This window comes from Bacillus rossius, chromosome 1, assembly GCF_032445375.1.
Source record: "Bacillus rossius redtenbacheri isolate Brsri chromosome 1, Brsri_v3, whole genome shotgun sequence".
NCBI lineage: Eukaryota > Metazoa > Arthropoda > Insecta > Phasmatodea > Bacillidae > Bacillus > Bacillus rossius.
The window spans coordinates 351,339,790-351,356,449 of NC_086330.1; the positions used below are offsets into that span (position 1 = coordinate 351,339,790).

Here is a 16,660-nt window from a genome sequence, read left to right on the forward strand (position 1 = left end):
AAATTTGTCAATCTTAAATTAATTAATTAAATAACAATAATACATATTTACATCAGAAATTATCTTAACTGCAAGAAAATTAAGAATTCAAAATGTCTTTCATTGAGATTTTTGCCCTTTTGAAAGGGTCTAAATCTTTCAAAATATCATTAAAATTATCAGTACACCGTTTTGATAGCTCATTTTTTTATGTGATACGTTCGAAAAGGTGGCATTGTTCTATGATTGAATGATATACAGAAAGTTTTCCATAATACATAGTTTTGACATCGAACGCGTTTCATTGTCACGCCTTTACAAGTGCAGGCATGACCCCTCAGAGAGGGGCTTCTTAATTCCAAGTGGGGTCCGGGCCCTCTGCCCCTCGCCTCCCCCCCCCCCCCCCCCCCCGGTCACTCGGGCCGGTTTTACGCCCATGCCTCCCACTAACGTGATTCGAGTTCGATTCCCGGCGGGGACAAACAAAATATGTTGTAACGGTTTATAATTATTTATTTCCTTTTTTTTTTTACATCGTTTACATGATCACACTAAGTTTTTCAGGAAATTTGACACTCACAAAAGCAAGCTTGTGCGCGGGTCCTACTAGCCTCTTTATCTTACTTGCGGTATTTGAAATATATTATTCGTATAATGAAAATTAATATTTAAAAAGTACAAAAATGAAAATAACTTATCTATTTTAAATGTTAATTGATATTAAAAAAGCAAAATATTTTTAGATTAGATAAATTACTTTATTGATTCAACAATGTATTCAATTATTTAAATCACGATTAAAATAAAAGTAGGCCTACATGTACAAATGCGACCATAGAAAAAAAAACCTACTTCAATATTAGAGAAATATCATCATCTGCTAAATAATTCAGCCAAATTTATATATATAAAATTTATTTTATCTTTTTTTTTTCAGTGAGAAAAGCTAAACAATTTGGAAGCAAAAATTCTAAGGATCTATGAGAAATAGTTTAATGAATTAGAGGAATAGGAATAAGTCAATTTATTTTCTGTCTATGCCGCGTAGGATGAGTGTAAAGCTAAACCTTGGGTCAAACCTGGTTTTTTTTTTTTTTTTTTTTTTCGCCAGTGTGAAACGTGTTGCTGTGGTTTCACTGGTTTTCCCCTCCCGTGTTCACCTTCGCGCCCTTCGTCCGTCTCCAGTGCCACCAACATGTCTTTGACAACCAGCCGGGGGGGGGGGGGGGTTAGGGGTTCAAACCCCCTCCTCCTTAGCACCATATCTTTTATTAATTTCTTATTCATCACTCAAACAAATTTCATATTAAGATTAATAAAAATTTTACCATTTCAATATTTAAATTTAAGAACCGAAAACTGCTAAAATAGCACTATTTTACACCTTAAAATCCCAATTTTCCCGGGGGAGGACCCCCGGACCGTCCGCTTTAGTACGGGTTGGGGGGGGGGGGGATGCTTCTCAACACCCCCCATACACGTCACTGCACCCAGCACATCCACTCGCTGATCCCGAGGGATCGTGGTCGATGCAGTGAAACGCTCGTGTTCACAGGTGGGCTTGAACAGCCTGACCACGATAGTGCGCGGCGCCGTGAACATCTACAAGAACAAGAACCTGTGCTACGTGGACACCGTCGACTGGTCCCGGCTCGGCAGAGGCAAGCACCACTTCGGGAGAAACCAGGTAACCGGGTTCTCAGCCAAGCCCTGCCCTACGCGGGATGTCCGTGAATCACGGGGCGCAAATGATAATGGGTGGCAGGGAACGCCAAACACAAGCATTTTTTTTTTTACGTGAATAGCCTACGTCTTTAAAATTGCTTCCATAGTGGGAGGCAATTACAAAAAAAAAAAAAAAACGAATGATAACAAAAATCGTGGGATACAGTTTGGTGTTGCAGCTACATATCTGTCATCTCCATCCAAAAATTTAATTACACCACCGGATAGCTAAAGGATCAAAGCATTCGTCATACGCCAATTGAGAACTGTGACGCATCGCGCGCGGTGGATGGGGGAGGGGAAGCGCCACCATTTTGAGGTAATTTTTGCTGCGTTTCGAGATCTCCATTTAGTATAACTTTTGACTCGGATAAGCTACGACGTTCGTTTAGGTTAAAATAAAAAAAAATCATATTTTATATTTTGTATAGAATATATTACTTGTTACGTATACGTATTCACGTACAACACACGGCCGTGTCTATGACACAGCCACACTTTTTATTATTATTATTATTTTTTAAAGGAACGTATGTCCGGAAACGCAACCCTGCCAAGTTACAGGCACGAACAGTAACGCGCGAAATTATAAATTCCCGCGCGCGGTGGGGCATCGTCCCCACTGGCCGAGAGGTCGCGCGATCGCAGAGCTGTGACGTTCAACAAGAGTTGATTTTTTGACGTGACGTCTAATAAATCGATGAACGCCGGCTGCACGCACGACCAAAAGTGTCCCGTTACGCACATTGTTCCGTTACGCTGTGTCCCGTTACGCTGATTGTACGCTTGCGCCGCATCTATCTCTCTTCCACTCGACTGTTTATAAAGTGAAGTGAAAAGTTAATGTGGTTTTCATTGCTTCATACAACAACAATTTCGGCAATAAAGGTTAATTATTCTTGCATTTTAAAAATCTGATTACTAGTATAATTTCAAGTATTTATTCTTTATAATTAAAATAAAAATGATTCAATTTTATTCATAAAGTATGCAATCATTTCATCAATGTTTTGTTATGACGTCACGTTAAACTATCGTCCGTAAAACCGACTTTACAGACAACCAATTTTTTTTATTGTCAGTTCCAGCCACCCATTCAAATTTATTCCCCTACCTGCTAGCTCGGTGAGTATATCTCCTGACTGGTCAACCACAGGTCACGGGTTCGATTCCCGTCCGAGTGGATAACCACGTAGTCAGCTCTTCCAGTCTGCCACAGTCACACAGTGGCCATTTTTTTTCTCGGCGTTCGATGACTGGGGATCCAAACCAGCCTCAAACCAGATGATCATCATCATCCTCAACATCATAGCCATGACCAACCATCACCTACAGCACAAATTGTTACCGCGACATCGCTTGTGCGTTACAATGACTCATCGCGGTCTTGAGTTATGGAATGGTTATATTTCCTTGAGACCATTTGGCGTGGCCGCCAAGCGCGTTAGAAGTGAAACTTCACGCAGATAATAGGGATGGGAAATATTTAAGATACTTGAATATTATTAACACGCGTAATCATGCGTTGAAGGTAGACATTAATTTATTAGTGTGTGTTCATGCCTTCAATGGAATATAAGAAAAAAATTACGAGTTGCGAAAGTATGCAAAAGTAGCCAAATGTATGCAAACGCATGTAAAGGTATGAGAAAATACGTAAACGCTTACACAAACCAGCAGCACTCAAACCGGAATTTTACGGCGCGGACGAAGAAAGGAACTTGGTCCCGGCGACGACTCTGACTGCTTGGGCGAAAGACTGGCCCCCCAAGCCCTCTTCCGCAACTCGTAGGATGTCCACACCTGTTACGCTCGTTCCAAGTCGCTTTACCAACACGTCGATACAGAAACACACACACACATTACCAGTGCTGCAGATACTTGAGAGACTGTATATTTTCTTCACATCACCGATGTCCGTAGTTCGTCACCAAAGTCAAAAACGGGTTGTTTCACATCGCCTCATTATGCTTGCTGCTGACTAACTACCCTCATATTCTATCTTGTCACCTACTGCCTACAAATGCCCTTCTTGCTTCAACATCGATTCTTACTCGCTCACTCGCACTCGCTCGGCGAGTAGATTCGGTAATGTCGACGGCGAGTGTTTTCTGACCACATGTGCTGTCAGCACCAACCCAAAACTCCTAAACCCGCAGAGATAGTTTTTACTAAATACTCGCTCGGCGAGTCCCAACTCGCTGCACGAGTTGTTTCCACTGGTCGCTGAGCGAGTTAACTTACTTCTTCTAGGCGCTGTCACAACGACGATAGCAACAGGCGCTTCAAACCTGACTGTGCTAAGTCCGAACTCAGGAAAAATAGTTAAAGTCCTTCTTATCAACTTCTGAGTCTAAGCCCGGCGCTCGCGCGGGCAGTGACGTAGCAGTGGTGACTATCATGGCGGCGGCAGGACGACAGTCTTCTTTGAGAACTTCCCTCACTCTCATCCGATATATATGTATATGGCGAGCTCTCATATCTCGCTACGCCAGCGTGAGCCCCTTCACAGGTCTGTGGCCTCTCCGGCATACATGTTAGTAGCTGAAGTTCGGCTGTAGTATGGATGCGTTTCAGGGCCAGCCCTATAAGTTCAAGATCAGGGTTTTTATTGTAAAAACGCAGCTTGCATCACGGCTGTAGCAGGGTTGTCTGGTACTACGACTGCAATTGCGGCCATGGCCACACCCCGAAGTAGGAGGAGTCAGATTGAAGGGCGCGGGAAATCCAACCGATCACGCGGTCGCTCCCTCCACTCAACGCGACTCGAGACGACACAGTCATGATTGCAGCAGGCGAGTCTTGCTGGAAGGTTAGGCTACCAGGGATACGTTTATGTCCGGAGGTTAAGACGACAATCATGAGGTAAAGTTTGTACACTTTCCGAGAATTCTTCGACTCGTTACGGGCGGTAAATTACAACCGCTCAAAAGCGTTATGAAGTTCAGCATTATGCGTTCCTAATTTAAGTCTTTCTAAGTTATGATTGCTATAGCTTACGACAGTTCTAAGTTGTGTATTTCTGGATAATTCTAAGTTATGACAGTTCTAAGTTGTGATTTGTTTGTGTGTTTGTAAGTTATTTGGTTCAGCATTGTGCGTTTCTAAGTTACGTCCTAAGTTATGTTTGCTATAGCTTGCGACAGTTCTAAGTTGTGTATTTCTGGATAGTTCTAAGTTATGACAGTTCTAAGTTGTGATTTGTTTGTTTGTTTGTAAGTTATTTGGTTCAGCATTGTGCGTTCCTAAGTTACGTCCTTCTAAGTTATGGTTGCTATAGCTTGCGACAGTTCAAAGTTGTGTATTTCTGGATAATTCAAAGATATGACAGTTCTAAGTTATATTTTTTGTGTTTGTAAGTTATTTGGTTCATCATTGTGCGTTTCTAATTGCTATAACTTGCGACAGTTCTAAGTTGTATATTACTGGATAATTCAAAGTTATGACAGTTCTAAGTTGTGATATTTTTTTTGTGTTTGTAAAATATGTGGTTCGGCATTGAGCGTTTCTAAGTTATTATCGCTACAGCTGGCGACAGTTCCAAGTTGCGTGTTACCGGATGATTCCAAGTCACGTTGTGGACGCAGGACGCCGAGGCGTGCGCGGCGAGGCAGCGCTGCGACCACTGCAAGGACGGCCGCTGCTGGGGCGACGACGGTGAAGACGGCGGCGGCGGCTCGTGCCAGAGGACCCCGCCTGCCGGCTGCCACGCCGAGTGCCTGGGCGGCTGCCGCGGCGCCGGCCCGCGGGACTGCGTCGCCTGCCGGCGCTTCGAGCTGGACGGCGCCTGCGTGGACCGCTGCCCCGAGCACAGGTGGGGCGGCTGGCCCCCTCCACACGACCAGTCACACTTTTCACACTTCACAGTCGCTTTTGTTTTTGTTATGAATATGTATAACCAAAAGAACCCGGGGTAAAAATAGCTTTTATAGGGTTTTATTTTAAATTTCACACACACACACATATATATATATACACACATATATATATACATATATATATGTGTGTGTGTGTATATATATATATATGTGTATATATATATATATATATATATATATATAGAGTCAATCTTATAATGCTTTGACTGATCGAGGAAGGATTGGGTTGACGAAGAGAGGGGGAGTTTGTAAGTGTAACTTAACTTCATATTACAACTACAAATTTAACGAATAACACTGTGCTACAAAGAACAGGTCTGTTCATTATTCCTTCACGCATAATGAAATTTTAGAATTCAGTGTTAAAAAAAACCTACCCCCATTAGGACTCGTATATTATTTGCAAAGGTTATTTTTAATTCACAATAAATTTTGCTGCATTTAATTTTTAAAAAAGCAGAGGAATGGAAAAATATATGGATATTTTTTTTTAGAGAAACGTATGATTAAAATGGTAAACTGGTGTATTTTTTTAAATCAATTTAATCAGTTTTTCTTTCAGTGTCATATTAACGCATGCTGCTAGATTATGTTATCTTGCAGTACCTTTGGTGTTCGCTGGTTGCACTTTGACAAACCACGGGTTACTTTCCTTCAGGTATGCGTACATGGGACGACGGTGCGTGACGGCCGAGGAGTGCCGCAGCATCCCCAACCTCGAAATCTCGCAGCTGAAGGAGTGCGAGCTGGAGCCGTCGAAGGACAAGCGGTGGATCCCGTACGCGGGGGCGTGCTCCCAGGACTGCCCCGCCGACCACCAGCCGCTGGGGGACAGCTGCGAGCCCTGCCGCGGCCACTGCCAGGTCTTCTGCGGCGGCGGCGAGGTCGTGGACGTGAGGAGTCTGGCGTGCGCCCAGAGCCTGCGCGGCTGCAACTACCTCAACGGCTCGCTGGTCGTGCGCCTGCAGTCTGACGACGACGACGGCGCCGTCGCGAGGGAGCTGGAGGAGAGCCTGTCCTCCGTCGAGGAGATCGACGGCTACCTCGAGGTGTCCCGGGCGGCGCCCCTCGTCTCCTTGAGGTTCCTCCGGCGGCTCCGGAGGATCCACGGCAGGCGGCTGGAGGGTGGGACGTCTGCCCTCGTCGTCAGGAACAACCCCAACCTCCAGCTCCTGTTCCCCTGGGACCAGATGACCGGGCTGGAGATCCGCGCCGGTCGCCTCAAGTTCCACGACAACCCCTTGCTCTGCCTCGCAGAGGTGGACCGGCTGCAGAAGTTTGCGGGACTGACGAACTACACTTTCGTGGAAGTGTCCGCAGAGTCGAACGGCAACGAAAACATATGCAAAACCTTCAGTTTAGATGCGGAATATTTTGTTGTAAATTCAACTTGTGTAGAAATAAGCTGGAACGCCGTAGAACAGTTGAAAAGACTAACACTTCTTGGCTTCACCATACACTACGTAGAAGCAAATAACTTAAATGTTTCCGTGAATGATATTCGTGATAACTTCTGTGGTGAAGATGGGTGGAAAGTTGAGTACGTAATCACACACAGTGACAAACCTTTACCTGAAAAGATTTACCATAGGGTATTTAACCTCAAACCTTACACAAGATATGCATTCTTTGTTAAGACGTACACAATTGCACAAGAAGTAGAAAAAGGCCTGAGTCCATTTTTGTACTTTAGGACACACCCAGATCGTCCAACAGTTCCCAGGTCAGTAGCTGTATTAAACAGTACCTCCTCGGAGATCACACTGTCTTGGAAACCCCCATTGTACCACAATGGCAATCTTACACACTACATCATTCTCGGAAAACTGTACTTAGACAGCGAGACTTCAGTGATTGACAGGGATTTCTGTAACCATCCTGTTGATGTAAAAAAACATTCTGGAACACAAAAAGTTTCTGCTACTTCATCAAACAAGTCCTCAAATTTCTGCTGCGAAAAAAATAATTATGGCTTAGACATTCCATTTTCCCAGTTGGACTACATAATTCAAAAAGTAACAAAAAAAGATGACATGAATGAACAGTCAATATATAGTTTTCTATATAGCAATGACATTTTTAGAGAACAGGGAGGCTTTATTAATCACTATGGACTAGGTGGGCCATTATTCAATAAAACTGTTGAAACATATTTTAAATCAGAGCATCCTCCGAAATTTGCAAACATAGATGACACGGTTGAAGTCAAAATGGCGGGAGTCCTAGTTTACTTTATGAAGAGAGTGAGTGCTTCGTCATCGTTAACTACTATAAAAAATTTAGCACACTATGGCGAGTATTCCATGAAAATAGTTGCCTGCCGAAAATCATACTTCAACGAATCGGATGATAACTGGTTCCATGTCCGATGTAGTCCGACCAGTCTCATGCATAGCAGAACAAAACCTCTAGAAACTGCTGATGATATAAACTCTACGAGTATAAGAGTGAAAAATATGAATGGAAAAGATTTCCTGAGTTGGGATTCACCACCAAACCCTAATGGTATAATTGTTAAGTATGACATCTCATATGGCTTGGCAAACGATGAACATTTTCCTAATTTTATGTGCTTGCCACATTTCGAATTCAACCAGTCTGGACGATCAATAGAGCTCCCCAACTTAATCCCTGGAAGGTATCATGTCCGTGTGAGAGCGACGTCTCTAGCCGGTCCTGGAAAGTTTACGTCACCGGTTTTTTTCCGTGTCGTTAGCACTGCTGCTGATCCAAACATGGTTATAGTAATTGCCTGCATAATTTTTGCTGTTGCTATTGTCACTGTATTGGGAGCTTACATCTGGCACGCATTACAGAGCGAAAGGCAGCGGCAGAGATCACTGTACACTTTCGCCAACCCAGATTACGTGAGTTTGAGTGCTTACGTTGAGGACGAGTGGGAAGTTGCGAGAGACAAAGTGGAACTGTTGAAAGAATTGAGCCACGGTTCTTTCGGCATGGTGTACGAGGGCATTTTACGGCCAGCAAACGTTCGCTGTGCGGTGAAAACTGTGAACGATAAAGCGACGGTGCACCAGAGGTTGGAGTTCTTGAACGAGGCGTCTGTGATGAAGGCGTTCACCGAAGCACATCATGTGGTGAAGCTTCTAGGTGTAGTCTCGAAAGGGCAGCCACCGCTAGTGATCATGGAGCTGATGGGGAACGGAGACTTGAAGACTTACCTCAGATCTGCGAGGGACGACGTGGATAGAGTTCCAACCACCCGGATAACTGTAAAAATGGCAGCAGAGATCGCCGATGGAATGGCGTACTTGGAAGCGAACAAGTTTGTGCATCGGGACCTTGCCGCCAGAAACTGCATGGTGACCGATGACTTGACAGTCAAAATAGGGGACTTTGGAATGACTCGTGACATATATGAGAACGATTACTACCGCAAGGAGAGCAAAGGCCTGGTTCCGGTGAGGTGGATGGCTCCAGAGAGCCTTGGCGATGGAGTTTTTACCAGTAAGTCAGATGTTTGGAGCTACGGAGTGGTACTTTGGGAAATAATTACTCTAGCAGAGCAGCCATATCAAGGACTATCTAATGAAGAGGTAACTATAATTTATCAGTAATTTTATTAAAGAACTTACAGGATAAAAAATAATCTCAATTATTGGGTCCCAGCATTTTATTTCTAAATCACAGTACAATCTCAGATATGAAATATCTGAACATTTTATACAACTTAAAGTTCTTTTTTCATAGCCGAGAAAACAGTATTTTCTGTTGAACATAATTCAGTTTTTTAATATACTGAAATATTCCTTCTACTTAAATATTGCTGTCAACATTAATTTAATTATTTGTAATCCTAATGTATTTATTGTATGTATCCATCATTACCGGTACTGAAATGAAAAAATATTCCTATACAATAAATTACAAACAGCATTTTTCAAAGTGTAACTTCTAAAGCTGCTGTAAAGTAAGATTCCTTGAGTTAAACAAAACCCCTAATATAATTTTTACTTGTACCATCACTTATGCATGAAGTAATGTTTTTCGAAACATTGAGTGCACAAGTACACGTATTTGATCAACTGTTTGGATAGTATGCAAAATAATGTGTCAGTAGTCATGCTTACACATTTATTCCACTTTTATTTCCTCATTCACAAAATGAATGATGACAACAAATTTTTACTATCTGGTAACAACAGCTATATGCATTCATTCATTTTAAGACTATTTTTAGAATTGTTTTATTTATTTATATATTTTAGTTTTATTTGCCCTTAACATTTGTCAATAGTGAGGATACAGGGCCTAGGAGAGAGGGGGGAAGGGGGGGGGATTTCCTGGGGCCTGGGAACTAGGGAGGAGGCTCCAGATGAGTTCCGAAATTTATACTTATGCTTGGGTTTACCCTTATATAACGAAAAATACAAATCTATTGTTAATAGGATTCATTGAAAACCTTACCAGTTATGCGATATGTGCAAGTCACGTGTACAGTAGGTACTTATTGACAAGTAATGTTTACAGTAGTCAGATTTTTTTTTATAAATTGTGGGCTTTGAAAATTTGCACATTAAATAATAGGGAGGGGGTCCAAAAAATTATTTGCCGGGCACTTGGTTTCTCTCGATGGCCTTGTGAGGAAGTATTAGATATGTACACTACAACACAGAGCAGACATGTAGGCAGAGTAATCAGACGTGTCCTGTGGTAAGGAAGTACTTCAGCAGTTGCCTCGAGTGACTTGAGGAAAACCGGGGAAACCTGATGTCAGGGTGGCCAGGAGAGTTCCAGCGCCTCACCGCTGCGCCACGTGAGAGTGGTTTGGTTGACCGTGAACGTGACGTGCCCACCAGGTCCTGCAGTTCGTGGTGGCCGGAGGCTGCCTGGACCACCCCGCGGGATGCCCCGGCTTCCTCCGCCACCTGATGGCGTGCTGCTGGCGGCGGAGTCCCAACCACCGGCCGACGTTCCTGCAGGTGCTCGACTGCTTCGAGTCGGGCGGCGCCCGCCTGGACGACGACTTCCGGCGGGTGTCCTTCTACCACGGGGAGGCGGGGCTCCAGCTGCGGTCCGGCCAGGACTTCCGGGCCCACGAGGAGGAGCTCGTCAGCCTGCTGGGGGACGTCGGCTCGCCGGGGTCAGGCGGCGAGTACTTCTTGTCGTGAGAGCCTCGGGCCGGTTCAGGGAGACGCCCCGAGCACCCCTGATCGCAATTTTCACTGCATGAAATAACAATCTCCTGAGCAAACCTAAAAAAAAAAACCACTAGTTCCTGAACTCAAGTGTGTTGAGATCAAAGAAGTCATGTAAAGGAGGTTGTCAGGTTGGATGGTTGGGTGTGAGAGGAATGACAATAGCAAGAGTAGATAAACACCTGTGTGTAACTTAACCAGAGGGAATTGGAATTGTGCAAGTGGTAATATGTTCAAGCTGAAATGCATATAAAGGACGTGCATCACGACAAACATCCCGCCCTCCTCCCGTTCCCCTTTCACCAGCTCTGGCTCCGAACTGCTGTGAGCCTTTCCGCGTGCACTACAAACACTGTAAGTCTGAGGCATATTTTGTCAACAAAGAAGTAACAAGGCCAGTTTTAGTGATCACTTTTTTAATTTTCAGCCAGTCAGTTTGGAAGCCGACAAATCACCAGATCGCCACCGTTTATTTTAACCGTTATCACATTAACTTTTTTAGAACTCATTTTAATATACTGTCAGCCACTTGACACAGTTAAGCAAATTCCCAGCAAAAACTTTGCATCAAGTCACAACTGTGAATGTGGGGCTTAATTTACGTAAGCACTTTCCATGATATAATTTATTTCCTAAAAATTTCACAGTAAATATTTAGTATTACATCTATAGATAACATAACCTTTGCTCCACATAAATTTTATTGTTATATGCCCAGGAATATAATTTGTTTTAGTTACCCTTCGATTTTTTTTATTTTAAAAATAGATGTTTATATTTAGCTTAAATTTTGTCAACCTATGTGGTACAACACAATTTTTTATAGCAGCACAAGCTGCAAACAAATAAAATTAAACTGATCAAAGTACTGAGGAACTTTGCAAAATTAAATTTTCCAGATCCAAAATCTATTGAAATATAGCTTCAAAATAGCTTAGACTTAATAAATACCCTGTTGCAAAAACAATAGTGTCAAACATAAAACATATATATTATAGTTTTTTGTGTAACAAAATGTTATCACTGATCATATATTATGCACATTGTTATGGGTGTGAACTTCCCACCAAAAGTGCAGTGCACTGACATCGTCCCGGGCTGCGCCCTTCTGAGCCCGATGTGCCACCACCTCTCCCCTTAAAATCTGCGAGCCCCCTCCTTCCACCACCACCCTCTACGCCCGCCCGCCAATGTGACGTCAGTGCTCCGCTCCCGAGAGTTGCCGAGCGAGGACGAATGGGCAGTGAGTCGCGAGCGCTGCGAGAGGGAGCTTCATTCACCTGTTGTCGGTCTCGGAGGTTTTGAGCGACACAGGGGGAAACGGGCCTCGCCACACACGGGCTACATCACGGCCCTGAGAACAGAGTAGCCGGGTCCACATGCCCATTATACATGTGGTGGCGCCCTAAACTTCGACGAACACTTCAACCCCCATTGCGGTAGCAGCATGCATAGTTTTCCTATCATTCTCGAGTGAACTTGTGTAAGAAAAACCAAATGTACTGATAAAAGATAGTTCCTATGTGATGTATTAATAATATTAGCTGTGATGTTATTTTTATGGGTTAGTTTACAGTTTCTGAATACAATCATAAAAATAAAATATTTTGCTCTACTATTTTTTTTAAATACAATTATATTTTTTAAAATAGTTTTCTTTGTGATAAGTACTAATGAAATCAAGTAGGACCCTTGGACAACAAACTGTTTTCATTACTGTTACTTTTATACTATCATAATTCCATAATATTTGGTGGAGTGCAGCATTTATAAACTACCTAAGTGAGACATGTTATGATTTAACTTGTAATCTTATAGACTATAAGTGCACTTATTGTGTACACTAAGCAGATATAATTAAATATAAAAAAAATAATGAAATACTGAATGTAAAAGGTTCAATATTATTTTATTCTGAAAAAAAAATAAAAGTGTATGATACTTAACAATAAAGCAAATATGTTGTAAAAAAAAAATTCTAGTCAAAAACTTTCAAAGACTGGAACAAATATGTTAGAACATAGAGTTTGTAGATGATTAAAATTCTTTAAAATGCAAATCTATGTCAATTTTGAACTTTGTTCTTAGAGTATGTCTGAGAAATATTTTTTTTGAACATATGTATTGTATAAAGTATAAATTTAATCAACCTAGTTAAAAAAAATTGTTATAATATTTAGTTTAATGAACTTTTTAATTGTAATTTTATTCAGGGAATGTTACTATGAATATATATGTTTATTTACAGTAAGTTTGTTTTAGAATTTTTGTTCATTTACCTTCATGAAAATTATTAAAAATTAAAAAGAAATAACTGATTACATGAATGCAGTTATTTTTACAAAATGCAGTAACATAATATGTAGGCAATAATTAACATATCACTGCTGCAATTTTGAGAGGAATTTAAACTAAAAATTCCATTTTGGCACAGCCTACAGGCATAGGTAGATTTCAAAGTACCTTTCTTCTGGAAACGTTTTATAAACTTCTTGAACAATTTAAGAACTCAATGTACTTACATGACATCCCATATATTGTCATATTCCATGCAGCGAAAATGTTTATAATGTTTTTAACTCAATGCATTGAGCATTGAATAGCTTACAGCGAACTTCATACTATGCTTACTAAGGTAGTTATGAAACTTTTTGACTTTCAAACACTATTTATCATCCCTTGCATTAATAATAGTTCATATAAAAGTTTGCTTTGGACCAAGGTTTGAGATAATATTAAGATATTTCAAAATATATTCCAATGAGTTGGATAGTAAGGAAATTTTGATTTTTTTTTTAAATTTAAAACCCTGTTTTAATAGTAATTCGTAGTATGTTTCATCTAAAATTGTTTCAGCTAAAGCTTTTATAAATGTTTAGATTTTTACAATAAATAATAATGTATTTATAGTATACCTACTAAACATTTTATGATTTTTTTTTAGTCTTTCAATCCTTGTTATTATCACCAATTGCAGAAATGGTTTGTTGAATAAAAAATTATTGCACACGAAAGTTGTAGGTAATATTTTAAGGTTTTACAATAAAGAAAATTGATTTAATAGTGTACATGATATGTAATTTATGATATTTTTTCTATACCTGTTTTTTTTCCAACACTTTGTAGGAATTGTTTGTCTTATCAAAAATAGGTTCAGACAAAATTTTGAGATAGTATTTATATGGTTTACTAACAACTTGAACAAATTTAATAGTGTGCATATTAAGGGAGTTATAAATTTTTTTGTTCTTCATCCCTTGTTTTTTCCACTCTTTGCAGTAATGGTTGGTTGAATTATTTCAAACAGAAGTTATGGCTAATATTTTAAGGTTTTATAATAAATAACAACGGATTTAATAGTGTATATGGTATTGTAATTATGAATTTTTTTAAATGCTACTCCTGTTTTTATTTAACTCTTAGCAATGGTTTGTTTGATACAAAATTGTTTCCAACAAAAAAATTATATAAAAATTATAAGATTTACAAGCAATATGAATGGATTAGACTGTGTGCCTACTAAAAGAGTTATGAATTATTTATTCTCCAACCCTTGTTTTTTCCATCTCTTGCAGTTATGATTGGTCATATCAAAACTATATGTATACAAAATATTTTGGTATTACTCCTACGAGTTTTTTATATATATATTTATATATAACGGATGCTATATTCATCATATTATGGGAGCTAATAGCGATTTTTCTGTTTTTCAAAAAGACCTTGCCTCTGTCTACCCCTTTGGTCGGTTTTTGCCCATTAACGAACTCGACCGAGATTTTCTATTACTATATTTTATTATGTATTAGTTTGGAAGTGATTTGTGAAAAATTAGGGCAGTTATCATGTCCATAAAAATGTTTTATATATATATATATATATATATATATATATATATATATATAGCGAGAGAGAGAGAGAGAGAGAGAGAGAGAGAGAGAGAGAGAGAGTTGATAATGATTTTGGTGTTCATTGACTATGGAACGAAAAACTATAGGAAAATTTTCTAGTAGTTGCACTATGGTAATGGCTACAATAGGTAGTATTTCTTTGAAAGGAGGGAAGTGGGGGGATTACTAGTTCAATACCAAACCAAGCAATATCCATTTCTTAAATATGCATTGGACAATTAAAGGTTTCTTGAAAGCTGTAAAAATTTTAGGTTCAGCAACCAACTCATATGACAATAAATTAGCCTTAGTGTGTATAAATAAAAATATTTAAACACTGTGGCATTTCTGCTTCCCAATGTCACTTAGGTAATGTTTTCCCAAAATAAATATTTTCACCATGGAAAAACAGACGAATGATAGTGTGAGTTTTGGAACGATAGTAGCGGTCATTTATACGAGGAAGAGTAAATTAATAAGTTGAATTGATTATCATTATAAATTAAATAAATGAGTTTGCAATAAGCAAAAAGTAAGTAATAAGAAATTTGTTGGATATATGTAGGATTGTAGTAGTGACGAGATAAGAGGAAGGTCATGTTTATTTATGCTGTATCAATATAACGGTACAGTGTAGAGAGAGTGTTGTTGTGATTGTAAAAGTGACCATGGAAGTAACGGTTCGTGTTTCACAATATCAAAGAAATTAAAAGGATGAATGGCAAATGGTTTTTGGATTAAATTTAATATCTACAATAGAAATTTTGACAAAAAATGATTATTACCATAATGCTAAGAAAGGTAAGTGTTTTTTATGAAATTTAAAAGGTTGTGATTTGTAGTTTTATGTGAATTTCATTTGATGTGTTAGGTGAGTCATGTGTTGTGTGTGTTGTGATATGTGATGTTGGCATCTATGAGAGTTGGTATCTATGAAAGGGAGTGGTAGAGCGGGCAGTGGATCGTGATGTAATGGTGGAGAGTGAATGTAACATAATGAGTAGAACGATTTTGAATAAATATGTGATAGTCGTACAGTGTAATGAGTTGTCGTACAGTGTAATGAATTGATGTCCATTTAAACAAGGTGAAAACACAACATGGCGCAGTCGGTAGTAAATCGCATAGTGTTCGCAACGTGACCTTAGTGGTGTTGTTTCCTTGTTGTGCCACGTGGAGATAGAGGTTATACAGGTTTCGGCGCGATGGAATCGTTTAAGCCACCGCCGGCGCTGCTTCTAGATGGAAATCTGTGTGAACACTTTCGGCGGTTCAAACAGAGCTTTGATATTTTTATGCTGGCGACTGGATATGAGTCCAAACCATCGGCAGTCAAGGCGGCGATGTGGTTAAACCTCATAGGAGACGAGGCTGTTGAGTTGTTCAACACATTCGATCTTCCAGCGGAAGACCGTAGGGATTTTGAAAAGGTGTTGCGAGCATTTGAACATTATTGTAACCCTGTAAAAAATATCGTAGTTGAGCGGTACAAGTTTAATTGCCGATCTCAGGAAGAGGGAGAGCCGTTCGACTCGTTTGTGAGAGATTTAAAAAAGCTGGTTCAAAGTTGTGACTTCAAGGACCAGACAGACAGTGTTGTGCGGGACAGAATAGTTTTGGGCATTCGGGACAAAGGGCTGCAGGAACGTTTGTTGCGTGAACCGGATCTCAGCTTGTCACGGGCAATGGAACAGTGTAGGGTGGCTGAGCTAGGCAAGCAACGTGCCGACGCTATACAAACCAAAGCTGTCAATCCTGTTAATCGGCGTGAGGATTCGTCGGATGATGAAATTCACCCGAGAGGAGGCACAGTTGAAACTGTGTGGCGAAATAGAAGAAAGCAGAAATCAACTGAACAGCAGCAGGTACCATACAAAAGGGGGGCTGAACAGAAGCATGTGCAACAAGGAAGTCCTAAGTGCCGAAGGTGCGGGAGGGTACATAGGAAGAATGAGTGCCCTGCCTTTGGAAAAAAATGTTACAAGTGCATGAAGTTCAATCATTTTGCAACCGTGTGCACCAACCAAGT

General features: G+C 40.4%; 1 protein-coding gene across 1 annotated transcript in view; it reads left to right on the forward strand.

The window, feature by feature from the left end:
* Positions 1 to 14,266, forward strand: part of LOC134528225 (insulin receptor-like) — a 31,215-nt gene extending 16,949 nt beyond the window's left edge. Inside the window, exons 2-5 of the mRNA XM_063361646.1 lie at positions 1,535 to 1,666; positions 5,292 to 5,518; positions 6,241 to 9,139; positions 10,403 to 14,266. Of these exons, the coding sequence (XP_063217716.1) occupies positions 1,535 to 1,666; positions 5,292 to 5,518; positions 6,241 to 9,139; positions 10,403 to 10,714 (3,570 nt within the window). The 3' untranslated portion in view covers positions 10,715 to 14,266. The remainder of the gene's footprint in view (positions 1 to 1,534; positions 1,667 to 5,291; positions 5,519 to 6,240; positions 9,140 to 10,402) is intronic.
* Positions 14,267 to 16,660: the final 2,394 nt, after the last annotated feature.